The sequence below is a fragment of the Suricata suricatta genome, chromosome 2, assembly GCF_006229205.1.
Source record: "Suricata suricatta isolate VVHF042 chromosome 2, meerkat_22Aug2017_6uvM2_HiC, whole genome shotgun sequence".
Taxonomy (NCBI): domain Eukaryota; kingdom Metazoa; phylum Chordata; class Mammalia; order Carnivora; family Herpestidae; genus Suricata; species Suricata suricatta.
In genome coordinates this window covers 131,520,408-131,532,285 of record NC_043701.1, presented here as the reverse complement: position 1 = coordinate 131,532,285, position 11,878 = coordinate 131,520,408, and the positions used below count along the sequence as shown (strand labels likewise).

The window sequence follows — 11,878 nt, the reverse complement described above, 5'->3', positions numbered from 1 at the left end:
CACTCAGTGCTAGCAGAGAGCTCAGGGCAGCTGCAGACAGCCTGTGATGGGGATGGGGCCGGCCAGCGGCTCCCAGGAGGCTCTGGAAGGGACACTTAGTCCACAGTGGACAGACAGCTGGGCTCTGGGCTCCCCCAGGGGTGGCAGCGGCCACTTGACTCTTTCCATCCCCAAGAGCAGGGGACCCGTGATCAGGGCACAAAGAAGACAGGAGTTGTTCAGGGACTTTATGAAATCCTAGCTAGGTAATGTAGGTTATATATGCTGTGAATCTGAGCTTTATCTGCCACCTGCCTGACATTCCCAGGCCAAGAACTCCCTGTCCCTGGGCTCCTGGAGGTGCTTCTCCCAACCTCACTTGTTCAGGTGTTGGGACCAGCTCTCAGTCTTGTGGGACACTTCCAGGACGGCCCATCAGGTGGCACACAGCTTCTGCTGATAGGTCCCCACTACAGCCCAGGAACTAAGGGGTCCCCGTAAAAGGCCACCTCCACTCCCAAGGGGTCAGACTTCTTGGCCTAAGAGTAAGGTCAGAGCCATCTGCTCTAGGCAGACAGTGCATCCCCAGCAGCAAGTCACCTCCTCTAATAAGGCAGACTCCAGAAGTTCTCACATCTTCTGTCCCAGCCCCTCTGAGCTCTGCAAGGCCCCAGTGGACACTAGGCCCTACAGTGTGCTTGGTGCCTTGGCATGTCTCCTCTTGCAGAGGCCTCCCCAAGGCCTCTAGGGCATCCACAGATGAGAAGTCCAGAGGCTCAGAGAGTTGGTCCTCTAGCTGGGGTCACACAGTAGAACGAGCACTTGATCTGTCCCCAGCTGGCACTGCCATTGGGTCCTGACAATTAAACCTCCCCTTTCAGTCACTCAGACCCCATACTCCTTATAGGCCCAGGCTCCTGCCACCCTTTCCACTCACAATGTGGCCCTTCTTAGGCTTCCCCGTCTGCTTCAGCTGTACTTGCCTACCTCAGGGCCTTTGTACATACTACTCCCTCTCTCTGTGATATTCTCTATAGGCCTTTTTTATGGCTGGCTCCATCTCATTTCTTGGGCCTCAGCTGAAATGTCAGCTCCTCACAAAGGCATTCCTTGACCATTCCATCCAAAGTAGGAACTCCCATCTCCTCCCCACCCTTGCTCCCTAATTTCCTCTTTAGTTCTGATTAAAGCTACATTTATTTACTGGTTTGTCTGTCTTCCAAGGCCTGGACTAAGTCTGTCTTGTTCATAGTTGTTTTCCAGTAAACATCACAGTGCCTGGCATACACACTAGGCATCCAATAACTCTTTGTTGACTGAATAAGCAAAGAGCCGTCTTCACCCTGGAGAGAATGGCAAGTCAGGACCAGACTCTCCTACCTTCCACAAAGATGGAGATTCAAACCCACTCACATCCACAGGTTCTCTCTGGAAAGGTTAATCTTCCCCATCTTGTGTGTCCTGGGCTCACCCAGAGGACATCTTTCCCCTGTGTGTGGAGCCAGCCAGGTACAGAAATTTCATTATCAGGCTCTTATCTGGTTTACTCTGAGCCCCACCCCAGGTTGGCATTATGAGTCACGTGGAAAGAGGCTCCAGGCAGGGGAAGGAGGGAAGGTGGTTACTCTTGCTTCTCAGCTTCTCAGGAACAAACAACCAAAGACGGCGAGGTCCCAGTCCAGTCCTATGATTGAAAACAATGCCTCTCCTACGGGAAGAGAAGGGCTCACGCACAAAAGCCTAAACTAAGAGCAGAGAAATTTTCTCGAAGCCTTAGTTTGCTCATCTGTAAAAGGAGTACACTAAAAGGCTCTCCAAAGGTCTTCCAGGTCTGCCTTCTTGAGTGTCTGGATTTTGAAGGCCCCTCGGCCAGGCTGGGGGAGGGGACCCCAGGCCCATCCCTTCCAGCTCTTCTCTGACAGCCTCTTAGGCATGGTGGCTGCTTCTCCAGGATGAAGTCACCTTCTGCTTGAATTTCATGACTTTCTCTTTGAAATGCTTGTCTAGAACAAGAGGGAAATGGACCTGCCTGGGGACTCAAGCACAAGAATAATAATAATTCAGGAAGTGCACTGTGTACACATATGGACAAGGAGATGCCCAGATGAGTGTTCATCAGCACGTAACACTGGTTCTCTCCCAGTGACAGAAGAAAGGTGATTTCTGCTGGCTTCAGTGAACTTACCTGAATTGTTTGAAAGGTTTTTAACTATGTACACATATTATGTTCCCCAAAACAGTAAGGCTCTTTTCCAAGCTAGAAATTCCTGCTGGAAACTAAATCTACTTTCTTTTTCATCTGGCTTCATCTAGTGCTTAACTGGGAGGCCAGGTAGATGGCTCCTTCCAGAAATGCTATCCTCTACCCACACCCTGAGCCCTGACAGCAAGGGGAGACCACTGGGGTGGGATGGGGGATGGCTGGTGAAGGTCATAGTGACCCAAGGAAGAAACTGCAATCGGGGAACCCGGGTCCTGCACTTGCTCTGTCACGAACTTGCTATGGGGTCTAAAGCAACTTGCTTCCTTTCTCCAAGCCTCTGTTTTCCTCAGTAAAATGAAAAGATCACTCTGGAGGTGCCTTTAAAGACCCTTCTATTCTCAGTCTTTGGCTTTTGAGTACCTAGAAAAATAAAGATGGGGAAAGATTGGCTAATTTTTAAGTAGTTGATGTTATGTTTATCATGTGCCAGGCATTGCTCTAAGCTCTTCCTATATATCCATCCATTTCATGGTCCCAGCAACTCTCTATTATTACCCATTTTAGAGATAAAGCAATTGAGGCACATAGAAATTAGTCACTCAACTTATAAATGCCAGAATTGAGATTTGAACATATGCAGTCTGATAAAGAGCCCACACTCTTAAACATTAAACTGTAGGAAATATAAAGAATCACAGGCCACACTATGATAATGGCGGACATCCTTGGAGAAGGCAAGGAAGAATGAATATTGCCTGTTGCACTTATTACCTCCCCCATCTAGCCATGCCCACTTCCTTCCCACTCACCGCCCCCCAAGACCTTTTCTTCCTGGTTAGTCAATGTCCTCCAGCCCTAACACCCTTCTATACCCAACTGGAAATTCTACCCCATTGTCAAGGCAACAAGCTCATGCTCTCTAGAGGGCCAGTGTCTCCATGATCCTCCCAGCCCACTCTGCAGATTCAAGGCCTCAACAAATCTGACCACCACTGGCCACACACCCAGCTCAGCCCCTGATCCAGGTGCCCCCATCTCAGATCCTTACAAGACACAGGCTGGGACCTGACCACCTTAATGCAACAAGCTTCCCCTGATCACTTCCTGTGTCCCCAGCCCCAAGACCAGCATTTGGAAGAGGATATGAACGAGCTACACCCCAGACCTCCACGAGCCCACAGTGCAGCAAGGAAAACCAGTCATGTAAACGGATCTCTAGGATACCCTGTGGTCAATGCTAAAATTAGAGATGTGTCCCCAGTGGGCTGAGGGCACACGTGTCAGAATGATTCATGCCACATGGTCGGAAGAGGAGGCTCCAAAGTGCCTCTGGGTGAGCTCATCCTTCATGGAGACATCCTCAGAGACCTACCGGAAGGAGCACCAAACTGGGGATGTGGAGGTGTGGGGACTCACGCCGGCTTTGCTGAGTGACACTGAAACACACTCTGGGCCCCAAGGTCCCCATCTGAAAGTGAAAGGGCCCCCAGCTGTGGGACAGGAACGCAAATAAGTGATCAGGGTCATATTCACATTGACTCATAGACTGAGAACAGTCTTCATTGCTCACTTCCCCTCCCATCCTGCCCACTGCATCCCGGAGCAAATCTGTCTTGGTGTCGGTTTGTCTTTCCACCTCTCAAACACTTGCCAGCTTGCCTTTTGAACACAGAACGCGGGTCCACAGTCTGCATCACCCACAATATCTAGCCAGGACGTAACAACGTTTCGTTCTCCCTGCACTGTGTACTGTTACAGTTACATGCTATTTTTGAGGACGAATATTGGTTCCCCATTGGCAGTGTGACATAAAGCCTCCTTCGGAAAAAATTTTAACATTAAAAAGTGAGTCAGTTTAAAGTAATATAGTAGATAATACCATAATTGGTATGAACTTTATGTAGGGCAATTTAACTAACATCAAAATTTTAAACACACATACAAAAATAGGCAAAGTAGTTCTATGCTATTTGACATTCTGACAGTGATTACCGATGGAGGGAAGAGGTGGTGACCGGAAGTGGGCCCAAGGGGGGCTTCTGGCTTCTGCTTCCCATTCTAGTGGTTGACGTGGGAGCTGATTATACATATGTGTTCACTTTGTAAGAATCCATCAGGCTGTGTATACTTACGATCTGTGCATTTCTATATGCCGATTATACTTTCATGTATCCCTTAGGCCAGGTCTCATTCTAGAAACTACCCTGCAGATATACACACACATGTGCAAAACGACACATTCAAAGCTGCTCGTTGCACTGCTGTGTGCAGTAACCAGATTGGAAACACCCCGAGGTCCCCAGCTGAGGACTGATTGAATGAGTTTGGGCACAGCCTACAGTGAATTCTACGTAGTCATCAGACAGAATGGGGCAACCACGCTCGGAACTCCAAAATTCACAAGGACTTAAATTTAAGCGAAAAGGTAAGGGCAAAACTATGCACAATGTGCTACCTTATCTGGAGGAAAAAAGAATCTATAATACATGCACATGTTCGTGCTGAGGGCATCTCATGGCTCTGATAATCATCTTAGAAGAGAGTGTCAGGAAACTGATCTTAGACATCCCCTCTGACCAGGGCAGGACGGGGAGAGGGGCAGGAGGGAGGCTTGTCACTGACAACTACTCTTTGATACTATAAAATTTTGCACAGTATCCTTGTGTTTCCTGTTTGATAATACATTTTAAAGCAAAAAGTCTAACAAAAGGTGCCTGCCTCTGGTGAAACTCATGGCCCCTTCCAGACCTAAAGACTGAGTTGAAAGTGTTAGTACTTTGCGCTTATAAAGCAAATAACCTCTGACCCCACTCCACCTCCCAAGGGATGGTACCAAGGCTAATGGGCCTTCCTAAATGGGTTTCCAATTAACAACAAGGCTGGTCTAGGACAAATTACTCACTCACACTGGCCTCCACCCTGCAGAGAAAATCTGGCCCCTGGAGCTACACTAGCAGAACTGTCAGGTGGCAGAGTTCTTGGCATGAGTGGGGGAGGTTTTTAAGCAGAAATACTTCCAGGAATGGGAAGTCAAGGATTTGGTAAGGCCATCTCAGTTGGCTGGAAAGGAAAGATTCTGAGTCCCAAGTCCCACCCGGCCCCAAGAGAAGCAAAGCAAGGGCCACTGAGTGGTTTTTTCTCCAGGCGACAGGGTACAGAAACAGAATAAGTCCTTGAAAATGCAAGTTCTGGGGTGCCTGGGTGACTCAGTTGGTTAAGCATCTGACTTCGGCTCAGGTTATGACCTCGCAGTTTGTGGGTTCAAGCCCCACATGGGACTCTGTGCTGACAGCTGAGAGCCTGGAGCCTGCTTCAGATTCTGTGTCTCCCTCTCTCTCTCTGACCCTCCTCTGCTTGCACTCTGTCTGTCTCTCTCTGTCTCTCTGTTTCTGTCTCTGTCAAAAATAAACATTTAAAAAATTAAAAAAGAAAGAAAATTCGAGTTCAGTTGTACCCATGTCACTTTATACAGTACTAGTCTCACCCACATGTCACCATCTCCCCATATCACTAATCCTAAAAATAATCCAATGAGGTGTGGGGCAGGGTATCAGTTGCCCATTTTGTAGATAGGAAAATGGAGGTACAAAGGAGGTCAAGAGTACAAGACTGGTCAGTGATTACACTTGGAGAGTAGCGGTGAAGCTGGAAACATAGCCTGGACCTTCTGGCTCCCACCTCCCTACCCATCAACCTTAGCCTTCTCCCTTTCAACTGTGACCTAAAGAGAGAAGAGTTCCTGGGGCCCGACAAGCAAGAAGCAGGCAAAGAAGCCAAGAATCAGAACCAAGAGGCCTATGAGACCATCCAGCCCAGCAGCTGATAGCCCTGACTACAAACTAGAATTACCTGGGGAGCTTAAATAAGTTTAAATAAATGCCTATACCACGGCCCAGGTATCCATAGTGTTTTTTAAAAGATGCTGGTTGATGCTGATGCAACTTTGGGAGAGAATCCCGCCCCCCTCCAATCCCACATATAACTTTCTGCCTCCCTGGAGCCTCCACCATCCTCTGCTGCATCCTCTGGCCCCCAAAGGTACAGCTCATCTCTCTTTCACATTACCTAGAATCAGGGAACCGGACTGGGAATTGGGGTTAGCCTCATCCTCCAGACAGGCAAATCGTTGAACAGCTGAGACCCCACACAAGGAAGTGACTTGCCTAAGGTCTCCCAGTGAGTCAATAACAGAACAAGACTAGAATCTGGATCTCCGGACTTCCAGGCAACATCATAGCCATAGAGGGGTCAAGTGGAAAGCCAGACCTGTTTGGTATCAGGTGGATCTGGCTGTTTGTGCTAGCAGAATAGATCCAATGAGGGGCCCGAAGAGAATAGGATGTGGATATATTTCAGGAGGGATTGGAGTCAGCGATCTCCCCTCCAGTCCCTGTAGCATAGTGGGGGCAGGAGACCCTTCTAGAATGGCAAGGTCAGAGCTGGCCTATAGAAAGATGTCCTCATTTCTAGGTGGGGGTCCAACCAAGTCTGAAATCTTAAGGAAGAAATCAGTCCCTGGGGACAACTTACCAGGAGGGCCCAGCTTCCCGGGCCACAATAGTAATAATGACTCACACTTCTTGAGCTTGTCACTGGTCCCTGTGCTGAGCACTGTACTTGGCCTATTTCATTTAATCTCCACACCCATCCTAAAAGTTAAATATAATTACCTTCTCTATTTGCAGATGAAGAAACTATGGCCTAGAGATTTTAAGTAACTTCCTCAAGATCACTCAGCTAGAAAGTGGTAGTGGCAGGATTCGAAGCCTGGTTCATGTCCAACCACTAACACCCTGCCGCCCAGCAATACACACGAGGAGGTAAAGCTCAGCGGTGCCGGAAGTTACCCAGCATCCAGGAGCTGCTGAGAACCTCCCCAGACGTGGTCCGGTGAAATCCTCCCAACCACTCCAAGGACAAGGCATGCCCATCTACTTCCACCGAAGAGGCTCAGTGGGAAGCATCTCGCTCTGGGACATCCGCAAGCAGCTAGTGCGAACAGGACAGGGAGTCCAGGTTTCCCGCCCAATCTGGAGCACTTCTTCTCCACAGGCTAATGGGGAGGCAAAGACTAACACTGGGCGGGCGGGAGAGCGCAGCCAATCAGCTAACCCGGGCCTACGCACCAGCCGATGCGCAGCAGACGCGGAAAATCAACGCTCTGGGCAGGTGCATACAGGTGAGCCACGTAGCACTCTTTCGTTGTAGTCAACTGTCTCGAGCGCTCAGGTCCCACCGGCTGCTGAAATCCAGGCTGAGCCGGGGCGCCAGAATTTCCTGGTTCCCAGGGAGAGAGACGAGAAACTAGGCGCGCACTCCCCGCCCCCTCCCTGGAGCAGCCCAGTCTGGACCAAACCCGGGTTCGGCGTAGGGGCGTTTCAGGGAGTGTCGGCAACCCCTTCCCCCGTCTCAGGGCCCTTGTGGGGTCACTCACCCAGAACACCGTGGAATAGATGACCAGCGAGAACTTGAGCCAGAGGTAGGAGAGGCGCGCGCAGTAGCGCACCTGCTCCGAATCCCCGCGGGGCATCCTGGATACTCTCCGCAGGGCTCAGGGCCCCCGGGGCTCCCGAGTTAGGTCCCTCGTCGTAAGCAGCCCCACCTGCGGCTGCCAGCCTGGCCGCGAGCCCCGCCACCAGCGCTAGCTCCGGGACTGACATCGGCTAGCCGCAATCACAGCCCGGGCTGGGACCGGCCGGCCCAGCGGCCAATGGGCGCGAGGCCCCGGCCCCGCCCTCTGGAAGGGGGCGGGCAGTGGGCGGGGCTTAGGCCGGGGCCCACCCGAGGCAAAGGGAGCGGAGGAGGCAAGGGTTAGGCAAAGCGGCACGCTTGCAACTCTGGAGACGCTTGTGATAAGGGCGCGCGGCCAAGGGGGCGGGGGGCCTTGGGAGAGTGTGCAGAGATAGACGCTGGGGAGGCAGCAGGAGTACCTAATTCGGGGTACAACGAAATGCCAGCTTTCCACTGTTGCCAAGAGGGCAGGAACTAACCGCTAAGGTGTTAAAAGTGTGCAGATGAATGTGCAACACATGAATGGAATAAGGCAGTGGAGCTGCTCAGCCCGAGTGAGGCAGAGGACCGCAATTAGTTGGGAAGATGCAGCAAACCAGAGCGGGGTCCTCTTGGAGCTGGGGCCCCGAGTTCACCTTTGTCACAAATCCCCAACTATCCTTTTTCCAGCAAGCCTCTGGGAATCTCCTTCTCAGAGGCCGGTGGCTTTCCCAACCTTGCCCCGAGGAGCCCCTTCCTCTGGGAAGCGCTCCCCCCACCCATCCTCAGGCCAGGTCAGCGGCCCCTGGCACACGCTTGGCTCCAGTCTTACCCAGCCTCTTTCCCCCGGGGTTTCCTCTGCCTAGGGTCAGAATCTGTCTCCCTTGGCCCCATCTTGACTCATCACGGTTTCGTTGCCGAGCTCAGCCTGGGGCTTGGGAGTCAGACTACCGTTTGTGGCATTCGGTAATTAAATGTGTGGCCTAGAGGTCATGAGCTCAAGGCAGTGCTGAATGGGATCCCTGGTGGTGACTGAAGGAATGGCACCCTAGTCCAAGTCCCCTATTCAGAAGAGGCCCAGAGAGAGACAGAAACCAAGTCAGAGCCAGCCCCAGCCCCAACCCCCAGGACTCTGCCCTAGAAAGAAGAAAATAAGGTTGGGGTACAGAGTGTTGGGGAGCAAGAAGGTCCTGTCCCCTTCATGGTTTTTCTAGCCAGACTAAGAATCAAATTGACATGTCACAGACTAACAGGTGAAAATCATGTCCATATGGAGAATCCACATAGAATGAAAATTCCAAAGACAGGCAAAATGAGATATATATGTCGTTCTGAACTAAGTAGAAAGGGGAAGAGGTCTGGGATTTCAAGGAGAAGAAATGCAATTCACAGGAAGATCAAAAAGAGTAAATGTTTGATAAACAAATGTTTTCTGGGCCCCTCAAGAACAAAGGGACAAAGAGGACTTGGATCAAAGAGCCTTGCTAGTTTCTTCCCTGTCTACCATACCTAGTTTATGTCATAATGTAGTTATCTGTGTCTTCCTGGAGCAGATTCTCCATCCACATTCTTTTTAGGCAGTTGGGATGGGGGGGAATAAAGAGCTTTTCCTGAATCTATTGGGTTTTGATGCTTTTTAATTCAAAATAATTTTCATGCAAAGTGTCCCATCTTCTGGAAACCAGTGTGGAGTTTCCTCAAAAAATTAAAAATAGAGCTACTCTATGGCCCAGCAATAGCACTGCTAGGAATTTACCCAAGGGATACGGGAGTGCTGATGCATAAGGGCACATGTACCCCAATGTTCATAGAAGCCCTTTCAACAAAAGCCAAATTATGGAAAGAGCTTAAATATCCATCACTTGATGAATGGATAAAGAAGATGTGGTTTATATATGCAATGGAATGCTACTTGGCAATGAGAAAGAATGAAATCATGTCATTTGCAGCAACATGGATGGAACTGGAAGGTATTATACTGAATGAAATAAGTCAGTCAGAGAAGGACAGATATCATATGTTTTCACTCCTTTGTGGATCTTGAGAAACTGAACAGAAGACCATGGGGGAAGGGAAGGGGGAAAAATAGATACAAATAGAGAAGGAGGGAGGCAAGCCACAAGAGACTCTTAAACAGAACAAACTGAGGGTGGATGGGTAGGGGGCGTAGAGGGGAATGGGTGATGGGCGTTGAGGAGGGCACTTGTTGGGATGAGCACTGGGTGTTGTATGTAAGCCAATTTGACAACGAATTATATTCCTAAAAAAAAAAAAAGCTCAGCGGCCCATCTTGGGGTAGCCAGCCCTTGGCCCCTACAGTTGGAAGGCAATGCCTTGCCCAGAGAAATAAAAGGAATTCAGTTTCCTGGTACAATGGGAGCAAGTCTGGAAAGGGTGTCTGTGTTGGGTAGGGACACAGAACCAGGAAGGAATAGCTGGGGGCTACAAAAACATCTTTTTAAAAGTCCTATAAGGAGGAGGAAACTAACTTTTTGTCCTTCTTTGGGGGAACTAGCTTCCCTCACCCAGCCCTGGAGAGCTAGCCTTACACCCTCTCTTTGAGGTACTGATCTCTTCCCCTTGCCCCTCCCCCATTGTCTGTCTCCCTCTCTCTGGAGGTTAGCCTCCCCAATGGGGCTTTCTTTCTGGTTACCCCTGGCCTCTGTTCTGACATCTAACTAGCTGCAATTTCTCTTCTAAGTCCTCCCTGGGGACATGCATGTCCCAGCAGCCCCTCTGGCATCTCCCTGAGCCCCTGTAAGTAGTGCTCTCAGTAACGAGGCTATGAGAACCCTGAACAGGGAGATCTTTGGGACCAACACACCCTTACCTGGGCTCCTGAGCTCTCTTGTCCTTCCCCACCCCTAGCCTGACCCCAAGTACTGTGGGCTGCCCACAGCCACATCTGCAAACACTGAGACCTCTGAAGAAATGACACCCTATCTGTTAACTTTGCCATCCTTTTGCCAGGAGCTCTGGGCCAGTGGGGGTTGGGGGAGGTCAGCAGGTCTAGGGCTCATCCGGGTTTTGCTGTGAACTTTTGGCACAACTGTTAGAATGTGTGGCAAAGATAGTATAACATACAGGTGTAAGTGTGGCCCTGGCTGCAGTTTACAACCCCCTGGTGAGGTTTAAATGTATGCGTATCTCCAGCCCCCTCCCCACTTAGTTCAGTTTATTCAGAATCTCCACCAACAGGGACCTGGGAATCGGTATTATCTTCAAGGTACTGAGTAATTTCTAAAGTGCAGCTGGGATGGAGGCATCGCGGGTTTAGAGGTAAGTGTGCAGGCAAGGCAGTCATTTGATCAGATAGGCCACACTCCAGAGGTCACTTGGCTTTCCCGGGGAGGGGGGCTGCTTGCTGGTAAAGGGATATTAACTGTCTATTGCTGGGGGTGGAAGGGAGGACTCCTAGTGCCAGTTTCCAGAGGGTAAATACTTCCACCCATGGACCCTGGGCATTAAGAAGAGATGCAATCACACAAATAGCTCCTGACACCCCTGCAGCTGTCTGCCTCTGAGTCCTCCTGAAGCTTTACTGACTAGCGCAGAGAACCCCTCCCATGATGACAGAATGCATTCGTGAAATTCATGGCTCATCAGTTAGCACAACAGGTATTATAAATGAGCTCTCCTTTGAGAAGATACTTGCAAATGACATATCACAGAAAGGGTTAGTATCCAAAATCTATAAAGAACTTATCAAACTCAACACCCAAAAAAGACATAGTAGTCGTCAAGATGTTTAGATTATCTCAAATAATCCAGTGAAGAAATGGACTGAAGACATGAATAGACACTTCTCCAAAGAAGACATCCAGATGGCCAACAGACACATGAAAAAGGGCTCAACATCACTCATCATAGGGGACATACAAATCAAAACCGCAATAAGATACCACCTCACACCTGTCAGAATGGCTAACATTAACAACTCGGGCAACAACAGGTGTTGGCGAGGATGCGGAGAAAGAAGATCTCTTTTGCACTGTGGTGGGAATGCAAACTGGTGCAGCCACTCTGGAAAGCAATATGGAGGTTCCTCAAGAAGCTAAAAATAGAACTACCCTATGACCCAGCAATTGCACTACTAGGTATTTATCCAAGGGATACAGGTGTGCTGTTTTGAAGGGACACATTCACCCCAATGTTTATAGCAGCACCATCAACAAAAGCCAAAGGATGGAAAGAGCCCAAATGTCC

The 11,878-nt window shown here is 49.8% G+C and overlaps 1 protein-coding gene across 1 annotated transcript in view; it reads right to left on the bottom strand.

The window, feature by feature from the left end:
• TSPAN15 (tetraspanin 15) overlaps positions 1 to 7,841 on the bottom strand; it is a 50,399-nt gene extending 42,558 nt beyond the window's left edge. The window contains exon 1 of the mRNA XM_029931809.1: positions 7,617 to 7,841. Within this exon, the coding sequence (XP_029787669.1) occupies positions 7,617 to 7,712 (96 nt within the window). The 5' untranslated portion in view covers positions 7,713 to 7,841. The remainder of the gene's footprint in view (positions 1 to 7,616) is intronic.
• Between the last annotated feature and the right edge of the window lie 4,037 nt (positions 7,842 to 11,878).